We start from the raw sequence: 13,633 nt of genomic DNA on the forward strand, positions 1-13,633 counted from the left end.
GCTGAAACTACCCAACATTAAAATGTTGCTTAAATATTAAAGCATGAGTAATAATAATCAAATTATTATGTGTATACCATAATATAACACTGAAATTTTCTTATAATGCTTATTTTTAAGTAGTATTGTATACGTGTTATTACTTTTAAAGGACCTGAATAGTTTTAGGAATAGGAATAGAAGTGACAGTATTGGCAATGGTAGTATTAGTAGTAGTATAGCAGCAGTATTAGTAGTATCAGCAGCAGTGGTAGTGTATTACTATTACTGCCAGGATCCCAGGAAAATGAGACCCAGTGTATGTTGTAATTCAGGTCCACTGTACATCTAATAATTCAGCTGACATATCTGTTGCACCTTCATTTCATACCTCATCATTGTTGCTTTAAATTGTTTGTGCTATTGACTGTATGTAGAGTTAGAGTAACAGGAATAAACCACAAATCATGTGCAATGTTACAAATCACAGTTCAATCAGTGCCGTGTGTTACTGTACGTGCGGCCTAGAGCACTCCAAGTCACAATGTTATAATGCATGCTTACAGTGATACATATTTTCCACTGTTGTGTCGATTATCATCCTTTCATGTGTGTGTGTGTGTGTGTGTGTGTGTGTGTGTGTGTGTGTGTGTCCGTGTGCGTGACTGTGTAACAGTTACTGTATCTGCAGTCATGGTTTCTGTGAAAGACAGCAGGCTGTCATTGTCTTAAGATAAATCAATTAGTGCTCATTTTCACGGAAATCACATCCTCTGTGCAGGAAGAGGGTGTGCATGTGTGTTAGTCCTGTTTCTCATCATGACGTATGGAATACAATCATTTATCACCTTGTATTATGTCCTCTGGGGAAGTGTGCGTCATGTTTGTGTTGCTGCCCTCTCCAGGTCATGCGTATTTTAAAGGGAAATGATAACACCCAGTCCGTCATCCGAGATAGACGCACATTATCAACGGAAGGGTGATATTGTACAACTGCTCTCTATATCTGTGGTTTCAGAAGATGTCCATGTCCTGACATATGTCCATAGTGTATTGTATGTACAGTACACTATTAATGTTATCCTTGAAAGTGTCCATGGCCAGGACTCTGTGTTCATGCAGTGTGCTTTTAAATGAGTGGGAGTCTCACACAGTAAATGTTTAGTGTTTAGTGTGGCAGGCATATTGCTTTTCTTTGTTGTCCTCTCTGTTCATTGCTATGGTGTTATCAGTGTTATTATTAAGGTTAGATGAGCATGCACTGAGATGATTTCTTGCAGTACCTACTATTAACACCAGGGGGGCGCCTCAGGGCTCCTGCAAGTTTTTACCCTCCTATGCTCCTACCCACTCTGTATTTTTTGCAGTGTGTAAAGGCCACAGACACAGTAGGAGTCCCTACAGAAATGTTGCAGTAATATTAGAGCCATGTTTCATGAGCAGTGGCCATTGTCATACTGAAAGAGAGAGCTTATATTAAAACGTTGCACTGCATTCCAGTACTTACACAGCCATCCATTTATTTTTTAATATTTCTAGTAGAAACAGACTGATGCTGTACCATGTTGCAATTGAGCTGTTTTAAGAGTTAACCTACTAACATAAAATGTTTAAAGTTTCAGGCTTTAATCCCATTCTCAGAGCATCTCACAGTGAGTGTGCGGCTACAGGCGCAGAGCCTTGCACCTCAGTGTTGTTTCCTATTAGGCCATATTTTCACATTCATGTAAATTCATGGACATTTTCTACATTCCATTGGTGTATTTTTTTTTTTTATAGATTCTTTTTTGGGCTTTCTGCCTTTATTTGACAGGACAGCTAGGTGAGAAAGGAGAGAGAGAGGGGGGGAAGACATGCAGGAAATCGTCACAGGTCGGATTCGAACCCTGGACCTCTGCGTCAAGGCATAAACCTCCAAGTATATGCGCGCCTGCTCTACCCACTGAGCCAACCCGGACACTTATTTAGCTTATTTGTCAAGCATTTATTGTATTATGTGCTATTTCAATCTAGTAAATATTCTGAGGTACTCAGAATAAAGGTCTTACTCAGTAAATCGAAGCAGTAGTTATGTAACTTCCAACTTGCTATGACTGGGGCTTTAGTCTTGATCTAGTTTGTTTGTTGGCTTGACTGGGCTTAAATAAATGAGACTTAATTAAAAGTTGTATTTATTATATTGGGCATAAACTGAAAGTTGTATGAGCTGATATTTCAGGTGTGAATTTGTGGTGCAACTTTGAAAAATAGTGATTGATAACCTGACTGCATTTTTATCCTATGTGACCTTTGAAAACACTCTGGACAACATGTTCCCTTCATTTAAGTGTAAAATAATGTGTGTGTGCATGTGTGTGTTTGTTAGTGGCAGTGGGTATTATAACAGATAGGGGGTGCAGTAAGGATAGCTTGTGATCTGTTTGTCAGCAGCCAATGACAAAGTGAATGTTAGAGACAGATGGAAAGAACAACAAGCAAGAGACGGCAGGAGGGCACTGGAGAAACTCAGCTTTATTGACCAAAGAGAGAGGATACAGACATCAGAGAGAGAGAGATAGAGAGAATGAGAATGTGACAGTGTGAGTTGTCATACCCATAGAGAGAGAGAGAGAGAGAGAGAGAGAGAAAAAGAGAGCGAGAAGTGTGAACAATAGAAAATGGCTCCTTTTTTGTTTTAACAGTCCATACAACCGTGAGGGCAAGCAGACAAGAAAAAAGAGAGACCCCTACAGAGTCAGAGGAGTACTGCAGGCGTGGCAGTGGGGCTGGTAAACTCAACAAGTCTGTTGTTCACGTACAGCTCCTTGCATTACATCAAAAACACGCACACACAAACCCACACAGGCTAACTGGATTGGTCAGGCTCCATTAACTTGAACTCAGCCTTAGTCTTTTTCTTCTTCTTCTTTTTTTAATAGTTTTGAGATTGTGATTGTATTTCGTTTTGTAGGTAAAAAACAGTTAAGTGCTTCTTTGCTTCGTTGCACGTCATGTGTGCGTTACACCTTGGGGAATCTAACACTACACTTTTGAGGATACACTTCTCTACCTAGCCTCCTCAATCTTTAAAACCAAACAGTCATGCAATGAATATGTTTTGGCAGATCTGGGACACCGAACAGGACCTTAATAATTGTCCCCAGCACACACAGGCCTTGCAGTCTGCAAATAAACTTAATGAGGGAAAATACAGTAACTGCGACAAACTGCTCTGAAGGACCATCTTGGTATTTTTTTTCCCCCATGAGATCTGTTGTGCTAAATTTGAACCAAGAGAATAGCCATGGTGAAACGGATAATGTGAATTTGCTACGATTTTTTTTGTTTTTGTTTGTAAAATTGTTATTTTGCTGATGAAATTCAACCATTACTAGCTTTGATTAAAACACATTTTTAATTACCTATCTTAAGCAAATCAAGTCAAGCAGATTTTAATGTTTGCTTAAATGAATGGAAACCAATGGCTACCTGGAGGTAATCACTGTAAAAACGTGCAGTATGCTTTTGGAAAAAGGTCAGCAATAATGCTAATCGAATGGTTTATAGTTAATAGGCTACCATGCAAATCCAATGGTTATGTTAAGATCCTGCCTCTGCACAATGTTTTAAGATCCTCAGATGCCTTCGTGGCCAACCGTAACACATCTGGGGAAGGATAGCAGCCGCCAAGAGTTCAGAGAAGGTGGTGGTGGTCAGAAGAGGGGAACACGTTGTGTGGGGTTAATTGTGAGATTACACACAGCAAAGCAGTGAAGGTAAGAGAATGAAAATATACAAAGCTCGCATTTGTAAACTCATACAGTCGTCATATGGCATCGTAGGACATCAGAACAATGTCTAGTACCCATAATAATCAGAATTATCTCTAGATCTCTATATATATGTGGAAAATAAAATCATCACTAAATAGAATATAGAGCATATTTACATTCTTTATCTACACAGGAAACTAGACCCCCGGCGGGCCTGGTGGTGGCCAATCACACAGCCAGCTGGACTGACTGACAGCAGCAGTGGCCAATCACACTAAAGCATGTTGTGTTTGAAGGCCGACATACAGTTCTGTACTGACAGGACAGTTTAGGTGGGATTGTATAGCTTTGCACAGAGCCATGTAAGGAGAGATGGATCAATCCAGAGACCTTTCAATGGTGGAAATATGCTATTTGTTGCCAACAAATATTGTTTCTGTCTTTCATTTTTTTATAGTATTTTTAGTATTATCAGAGTTAGTACACAGTGCATAGAAAGATGTTATGTTCTCTACTCTATGGCCAGGGCCAGAAAAGCAATCAAACACATGGCTGAAGTACTGTACACTGGAAAAATGTTGTTGAGGCTCTTCAAGTCACTGTCACTTTTTTCCGTTTTAGTTGTCCATGATGCGAATATTTGTTGTTGTTGATGTGAATAAGTTATAGTTAGAGCCAGGTTGGATTTGAGCCAAGGACATCATGGCCACATCACACTGAACCACATAAAGAACACCAAATTGCATTATTTGGATCTGAGGAGCCTCTCTAACCTCTTTGTAAATGTGCCAACGTCTTCCCCAATCCCATATCTGGCGCATATACTGTAACTTTATTGATCTTACTCTAACAATAGGTATGTCTCTGCAGCGTACAATGGCAAAGTTTAGTCACTAACTCTCCAAAAATCTATTCACCAGATGCCTATTGAGCACCACCAATCTTTCTATTCCACGTAACATCAAAGACAATTGAAATGAAGCAAAAATCTTTCCAGAGCATCCATTATCAGCAGAATGAGGATGATAACTGCTTTTGAGGGCTTTTTCTGAAAAACCAGCCAAGTAAAAGACCTCCAGTGTAATTTATATGATGTTATAATGACACCCAGGCCACATTATTTGCAGCACCCTTGTAAACGAGGGCCTGGTTGGTGACTACAGCGTGAGCTGGCAGTGTTTTCAGTCTCTTAGAATTGTAAAGATTATAATGGATCTCTGGTGGCATTCTGCAGCGGTGAAGTGAATTTTGTGGACAAAGAGATGAACATGAATTGCACATCATCTTTCTTTATAAGCTCATTTGAGCACAGCTGTCATAATTTAGTAATATGGTAGTGCTTGTTAATGTTCATTATTCAAAAATGTGTGCCCTGCTGTTGTAGTGCTGTGGTAGTAACCTATGTTTGTTTCCACAGGTGGAAATACATGGTCCTTTGCTGCCAGAGTGTACTCATTAAGCTGCCGTTAGCTTCCTGTGCTCTATAGCCTTTAGACACACTGGAAAAGTTGGCTGTATAGATCCTACTGGCTACCAAAAGGTGTCCCACTGCCTCTTATTGGCTGCTGAGTTAGGAAGTACTACAATAGGAGGAAATGGCCTCAGCAGTGGAATAGCTGGAGTTAATGGACAAAACGAGAGCGAAAGAGAGAGATAAGGAGATGGATAGAGTCTTGTTACTACTAACTACAGTTTCAAAAACCTCAGTTTCCCACGGAAACAGTCGTCCCAACAATTCCATGGCCATTCAAAGTTCAAAACAAAAAAAGAAAAAAAAAGTTCAGATAACAACCGCAAACCGAAACAAAAGCCTAATAGAAACTTCTAATTATGTCTTATTTTTTGTTAGGACTATCAATGTGAAAGAATGAAGAGGCACATAAAGAAACCAAGGCAATGAGTACCCTCCTCTCCACCCTGGTCAGAGAGAGTCGGTACAAGGAAGGGGGAGGGGGTTGTTTGAGTTCATAGGTTGGGTGTGCGGTTGTTTGTGTGTGTCTGTGTATGTTTGGAGACAACAGGAGAGAATCTGTCAAGCGGGGTGTGAGAGAAAGAGAAGTGGGAGGTGACAGAATAGAGAGACTTTAATAAAAATGACTGAGACTGTGTCCGTCTTTTTGAATGTCGTATAAACTGGCTTATTAAAGGGCGATGATCTGGTTGATTGTCCAGATATGCTGTGTGGTTAGACAGCATGGCATTGTGACTGATTGTCCGTAAAGTCTTATTGGCCACTGAGAGAAGATTTATATTACCTGGTTTAAGCTGTTTGCCAACAACAACAATGTTCACCCTCTGTATGTCTGTTTTTACCAATAATATAACAGCGTGACAACAGCTTCATTCTGGCTTAATTTGAATGTATGAATGACGCTGTGTTGTCTGAGGAGACAGGAGGTGTGAAGGCAGAGCCTCCACGTTGACAGAGAGGGCAACGAAAGAGCAGAGATGTGGAGGTAATAATGTAACTGAGGCAAAAGTCAAAAGTCAGACAAGAGCGTGTGTGCGTGCATGTGTGTGCCAGCCGATCAGAGTCCAGAGGAGGAGGAGGAGGAGGAGGAGAAGGAGGAGGAGGGCGGGGCTTCTGTTAGTAACCATCCAGAGACAGGGGAGAAGAGAGGAGTGTTGTGGGTAATAATAAAAGGGCGGAAGAGGGAGAAGATTCAGTCACATGAGGATGCAGCACTCGCAGCGTTTCCTCTTGTTTGTACCTGTGGCGGGGGTGACGCCGGGCGGGGGGGGCGCGTTGGCGTCGGGATTGGCGGGGGGCGAGGAGGTACTGTCGGGCTCACGGCCGTCAGATGACAGTTCCGTGCTGACGGCCTCGGACGTGGCCGGCCGCCCTGACACGAGGTCGGCCGCCGTGCCGTCGATGATGGACATGTCAGTGACCGTCTTCTCCCTCAGCGACTTCTCGTCGTCTTCGTCGATCAGAACCACCTCGGCCTTCACGGCGCCGTCAAAACCTAGCAGCCGCCTGCTCTCGCTCGTGTCCTCAACGTCCTGGTAGCCGAGGAACACCATGGTGACTGGGTGCTCAGCGCTGGCCTCGGGTTGGGAGGTGAGCTCGCCGCCCGGGTGGGCCGAGGAGCCGGGCTGGGTTGTGATTGGAGAAGATGGGGGGATCATGCCAAGCCGGGTCTCCCTCTGGAGGGTGACCTGGGCTGGCGGGCTTGAAGGAATGGATGGCGGGGCGCAGGAGGGTGGAGACAGATCGTCAACATCTGCTGGAGAAACATAAGCCTGCGGGGCAGCCGGGGTCACAGTCACCGCCACCTGACCCCGGCCACCGTCTCCTCCTTGTATGGCAGGCCTGGCAGCACGCTGGACCAGCTGGTCAACCTGCGCAGAGCTCCAACCATTCTCCAAGGTGCTGGTGGAAACGCCCCCGGAGGAAGTGACCTCGTAGACCACTTTTCTGCCATCGTCGTAGACTTTGATGCCGCGTGAGGCCGCATCCAGCGGGCTCACGCGGTTGGCGGACAGGATGCGCTGCTCGCCGGTCTGCGGGTCATGCTGAACGTTGATCTCCATGGCAAACATTGCTGTTAGGAGAGGAGGGGAGGGGAGGGGAGGGGAGTGACAGAGAGGAGAGACAGGGAGGAGGGAGAGGTTGATGCAGAAGGGATTGGGGTTTGAAGTAAAAGTGAAGGGGTGGGGAGGAACCAGTGGAGGAGGAGGGGGGGTGATGGGAGGAAAAAGTGAGGGAGTGAAGCATGAGGATGGGGACACAGTGTTCTCTGATAAACTAATACCTGCAACTGCAATATACGTTTCTTATTCTAACTGCTTTATATCAAATTAGTCAAACACAAAACATTACCTTAACTTTATCCTTTAGAGATGCAAAACACAGATGCAGGTTAGTGAGCAAGAAATACAAATAAAAATACCTAACTTTCCCTCAATGTATCTAATCTACTACTATCTGAAGACAAGTATACTGTAGATGGTACTATCTAGTAAAAGTGCAATTAAGTCACTTAAAGGACAATTCTAGCGCAAAATGAACCCTGGGGTTAATAACACATGATTACAGAGTCGATCGTTCTCTGGGACATGTTTTCATGCTAATCAAATGTGTCTCTAACTTGAAACAAGATAGCGCAAACCGCTGATTAGCTTATGAAGCTATTTGTCGGGGCATGGGTAAAGTAAAAAGAAATCGCTATTTCTATACCACTAACAAGGCTCAAAATAGCACCACACTTCAACGAACGCTGTGCAACCAGTAACCAGTAACATAGCTCAAGCACGGCGTTCGTCGTTCAACTGGTCATGACTGTTTTCCCAAGATGGCGCCTGCTTGTATACATGAACGCTACTGTCTTCATAATCTATCTTTTTAATAAACTGTCTGTACACTTACAAAGTTCTCAATGTTTCGGTTTACATGTAGGGACCCTCATTATGCTACGGTTGAAGTGTGGCGCTATTTTGAGCCTTGTTAGTGGTATAGAAATAGCGATTTCTTTTTACTTTACCCTCTGCCCCGACGAATAGCTTTATAAGCTAATCAGCGGTTTGCACTATCTTGTTTCAAGCTAGAGACACATTCTATTAGCATGAAAACATGTCCCAGAGAACGGTCGACTCGGTAATCATCTGTTATTAACCCCTAGGTTCATTTTGTGCCGGAATTGTCCTTTAAGACTATAAAATATCTAGCAAGTTATATTAGCGAAGTACTGCCTTCTTTAAACTGACTTGGGAAATGTCAAAAGAAATATTTCACCATTAGTCCTCACACGGTCACTCTTGAAAAAAAACACTTCATGTAGTGATTATAAAAAAAATTACATCTGCAGTAAAGTATAATTTCAGTTAATTTTGCAGAGTAAATATTAAGTAAATAATAATAATTATACATGAGGTTTAGTTCTGTTCTAATGCTTGTCTCTTCATGTAAAAAGCTTTATCTTATCTGAGCTTTTATTTTGTAGAGCTATTCTGCACCGCAAAGTCAGCACCACTGAATACAATGAAACCAACACGTAAGATAATAAACTTGACAGATTTCCATTTACTATCAACACTTTTAGTTTTTCCTTGAACAAGAGAAACTGTATTGGTATAACTAAGAGTGTAATACAAATATTAAGAGTAAGAGAACTATTACTAATCCCAAACCCACTAGTATCAAAACTTAAGCTAATAATGATTAACCTAGAGCTTTAATACAGCCTTGTAGCACAGTAAAACTAATGATAAGTCTACAACAACAAAAAATATTATAATTTTATTAATTCCATTCTATTATTATTCTATACTATTAGACTAAAAGTAATGCAAATTAATGTATAAATTTGATTCTACAGACTGAGGCTTGTCAAAAGTTATTACTAACATGAACTTGGAGACAGCACACATTCTCCAAAGTCAATTCAAATATTGATCTAATGCCTGATGTGCGTTCAGTATACAGTATGGATACACACTGGTTGAGTGTGTGTCATTATGACATCAGTCTGCAACTGTTAAAGTCCACGAGATTTGACTCAAATTGTGTGAACGTGTGTGTATCTGTGCCTGTCCACCCTCCATGTGCGCGTGAGTTAGTCCTGCTTATAATCCAACTTGGCTGAGGCCCAAAATCTTCCTGTCCTCCCTCCCTCCCTCCCTCCCTCCCTCTTTCTTCTCTTCTTTCCCCTCCCTCCCCCTCCCCCTCCTCTCCTCCCCCTGTCTTACCAGGTCTTGGTATGGCGTGCTCTCCAGAGGCAGGTTGGCCAGTCCTGGGCTGCGTGGCCAGGACAAGGTGGTGTGGATCGGGGTCCGTGCAGTCCGAGAGAGGGGCGGACATGCAGCTGGTGGCATCTAGTGAGCAGGAGCACAGGGGAGGAAATGACACATGGTCATAGGAACGTTAGAGGCCGTGAGGGAGAGCCACAAACACAAACACACACACTCACCAGGCGCATGCCGATACACACGCATGCTGGGTACGCACACACCCACACCCACACCCTGACACACACATACACACACACACACACACACACACACACACACACACACACATTCAGCCTAGCACCCCACCAGGAAAACTAACCACACCCCTGAGTGACCCTGCCCGCCCCTATTACACACACACACACACACACACACACACACACACACACACACACACACACACACACACACACACACACCAATTAACTCTCCTCATCTTTCTGTTTCTGTGTCCACGGCAACTCTAGCACCTCTGAGGTTCAGTGCTTATGCAGCAGAAGCGTGTGTGTGTGTGTGTGTGTTTGTGTGTGTGTGATTGCAGGAACAAAGCTTTAGGGGCTTACAGGGATTGTTGGTGAATAGGGGGATAAAGTCATTGACTGCAGGCTGCAGAGTCATGGGCTTGTGTGTGTGAGAGCTTCAATAGTCCCGCTGAGCCGGGTTCTGTGTGTGGGTGTTTATGTGCGTTTTTTTTGGTGCATGTGTGTGTGTTTGTGTGTAGGTATATATATGTCTACGTGTGTGTCCATGGGTATGGCTGAGTGTGTTACAGGAGTGTGCTCTGGCCTGCATCCCTCCTGCCTCAGCGAGACTATTATTCCCACACACACACACACACACACACACACACACACACATACACGCACACACATGCACATGCACACACACACACACACACACACACACACACACACACACACACACACACACACACACATAAATAGAAAAAAAGGGAAAGAGAGGGACCCCACTGCTAGGAAACAACATTAACTGTGTGTGTGTGTGTGTGTGTGTGTGTGTGTGTGTGTGTGTGTGTGTGTCATACTTCCATCTTGGGTCATCAGACTCTGAAAGACAGACAGAGATAATCCAAATGAGCAATAGCAGAGGGACATTTAGAAAAATAGTTATTATTTTATGTAATATAGAATATAGAATATATTATTTGTATAAGTATGGACATTTCTTTAATAAGATCATATTTATTCCTTGGAAAGCATTTAAAACCAACATGTGTTTCTGCCTTTTCTTGTTTACCACCATCATCATCTTTGTTCAATTATTTAGAGAATAAGCTAGACTAGATACAGTTTTCTGTCACAACTTCAAAATAACCACTTATGTTTCAAAAGCAAATTTCTTTAGTGGTGCCCCCTTCAACATTCAATATTTGCAGCAAGATGACTGCAAAGTGCATTTTTAATCATTGTTTTACAATGAAATTAATGAGTAACTGTTCTGTAAACACAAAGTAACCTAATTCATCTCATTTATAGCTAGCACATTTGTGTTTTTAATTAGCAGCAATGTCTATTCAAGACTCCATGTCATTTTCACTTCTTTATTTGCTCTCACAAAAAACAATTAATGTGCGTTAAAAGCTCATACAAGGTTCTCAAACTGTTCATGTTCTTATACCTTCTGCAGGTCTTCTATCGAGCGCTCCGTCTCTTTCAGACGTTCCCGTAGAACCTGCTCTTTGGCTGATATCTGAGACTCTTCATTCTCCAGTGTACCGATTTCAGACTCCAGCCTGAAAAATACAGGGGGACATTTCCTCTCATGATATTGGAAAAGTTGAAGAATTAAGGAGTTGGTTCCCATTTACAGAAAAAAAGAGCTCTGGAAAATACTGCTTGAAGGTTAATATTAGGAATTCTCAAATAAGCTGAAAAAGGATATGGATTGCTTCCCAATAATAACCACATTGCATTTACATTTAGTACTTTGAGACATCTACGGTTAGCATGAAAACCAGTTGCTGTTATGATGCTTTAGGATGTTGCTTGCAGAGGGAGTGATGCATTTGCACTGTTCATTATAACATTTGGTTAAAATGTGTCTCAGCCGTCTGATTTCAGTCTCTTCTCCGTGTCTCCTGGGTGTATTCACACCAGCCTTTTCAAGTGGATAAATCTGATCTGGATATAATCCAGATGCTCCAAACACATGAAATGACCAGACAGAGCAGTGGGGGTCAGCAACTAAAATGGACAACTATCTGAGCGAAAGCTTTGCCTGATGGAAAAATCTGCAAGTTATAGTCGATAGGAGTTTGAGAATCGAAGTATTTGGGAAATTGCAAATTACAAATGCTTTTAGAGGTCAGAAATAAATAAAATAAAAGTCCTATTTTAACATTTGCTGATGCAACATCACTTTTATTTTTTTTTAAGTGTTAAATGTGTATTATAAAAATCCAGTAGAATGTGGCATGTATGGCAATAAAACTCACTGTATAGTTATCCTGATTGAGTTGTTCATTAAGATTAGTCTGACATGGAGTGTAAGTAATCACCTTAATCCTCGGCTGAATTGAGTGTGATTTCAAGCAGTCAGCCCGATTTTACACCAGCACGCAAGATACAACAACGTCCATACAACCAGTTCTGCCTTTTTTCCGTCGAGGACAGTCTTAAGACATCAGTAACATTTGCGAAACTGCCCCTAAATTAGGCCTATGCGCACACACACACACACACACACACACACACACACACACACACACACACACACACACACACACACACACACACATTTTAATAGATGGATGTAGCAACAATTCTAGGAAGCAGTCTGGGAGGAGGACCAGGGTTGCTTCCTCACTCACTGCCAGCACTCACAATACTTCGGAATAAACTCCTCTGGGATACAAGGAATTTGTGCGTCAGTGTCTGTGAGCATGTGCGTGTAAAAGAGATATTAAGGTTCATACCGCAAACAGTCGGTCTTCCCACCGTATTCCAGAATCAATAGGGTGAAGAAGCACTAGAAGTACAGTACACAGTGTCCTGACTGGACTGTTTACCATTTGAGAGACATTTTATCCAAAGCAGTTAAGAGGAACATGAGCGCATAGGTCATTAGCATGAATAGGCCAAGTTCAACTGTGAACAGGAAGCATATTTTTTTTGGGCATTTGTTGGCATAATGTTTGCCAGAAAACCTGGTGCTTTGGCTCTGATTGCCACAGGTTTGATGAAACCATCTGCCAGTGTTCCTACTCAAGTTCATCTTCAGCAGTGTGATGTTTGGACAGCTACCTGAAGACTGTATATTGTGGCCCTAGAGATACTTGTTTTCAAAGCTTTGATGACTGAGGCCCAAGTACCCTTCTTCATTGGTATGCATGCCCTCAGAAACCTTAGCCAAATGGTATGAAATGGTACATTTATTTAATCAGGTTCTCTCTTGCAAGAGAGCCCTGGGGGCAGCAGAGCAGTAAGCATGCACACTGCAGAAGCTGTGGTGTACTGGGATGTCCCGCAGTATAAGATGTAAAGCTTTTGTTGGCTGCATCTGTCACTCAAAGCTGTTATTTGAAAGTGAACAAAGTGGCGCAGTTTCTTATCGGAAAATCTGCCTCTGTCCCGCCATTGTCGGGATCAAAATAATCAGCACGGTTCGGGGTCGTTCAGAGCAATGGTGGAATGTAACAGAGTACATTTACTCTACTACTTTAAATACTGTACTTAAGTACACATTTGAGGTACTTGTACTTTACTTGAGTCTTTTCTCTTAATGCCACTTTCTACTTCTACTCCACTACATTTCAGAGAGAAATATTGTACTTTTTACTCCACTACATTAAAGGTGCTCTAAGCGATGTTACGCGTTTTTTAGGCTACAACATTTTTTGTCACATACAGCAAACATCTCCTCACTATCTGCTAGCTGCCTGTCCCATGAACACACTGTAAAAAAACGCGGTCTCTGTAGACAGCCCAGGCTCAACAAACGGCAACAAAAACAAACTGCGCCAACCTGCACCACGAAACTTAACAAACCAGCCAATAACCGACAAGAAGGATTTGGGGGTGGGGGTTGGGGGGTTAGTGTGCGGAAGGGAGAGGGAGGGGATGGGATGAGGAGGAGGGAGGGGCGAGCTTGCCTCCGTTGTGTTTGACAATACTTTGAACGTCAACAAGAAGTGTCGTCACCCAACATCGCTT

At 42.6% G+C, this 13,633-nt stretch overlaps 1 protein-coding gene across 4 annotated transcripts in view; it reads right to left on the reverse strand.

The window, feature by feature from the left end:
- Window positions 1-13,633, reverse strand: part of LOC116048878 (A-kinase anchor protein 2) — a 97,804-nt gene that overhangs the window by 41,060 nt on the left and 43,111 nt on the right. For 2 of the 4 annotated variants that reach the window (XM_035999107.1, XM_035999109.1), the window contains exons 5-8: window positions 11,100-11,214; window positions 10,507-10,528; window positions 9,420-9,545; window positions 6,443-7,276 (exon numbers count right to left, since the gene is read on the reverse strand). In XM_035999107.1, coding sequence (XP_035855000.1) covers window positions 6,443-7,276; window positions 9,420-9,545; window positions 10,507-10,528; window positions 11,100-11,214 — 1,097 coding nt within the window. Of the gene's footprint in view, window positions 1-6,442; window positions 7,277-9,419; window positions 9,546-9,640; window positions 9,851-10,506; window positions 10,529-11,099; window positions 11,215-13,633 lie in introns of those variants that run through there. The other 2 variants (XM_031298162.2, XM_031298166.2) reach the window with 2 other exon arrangements.

This window comes from Sander lucioperca, chromosome 1, assembly GCF_008315115.2.
Source record: "Sander lucioperca isolate FBNREF2018 chromosome 1, SLUC_FBN_1.2, whole genome shotgun sequence".
Classification (NCBI taxonomy): Eukaryota; Metazoa; Chordata; class Actinopteri; order Perciformes; family Percidae; genus Sander; species Sander lucioperca.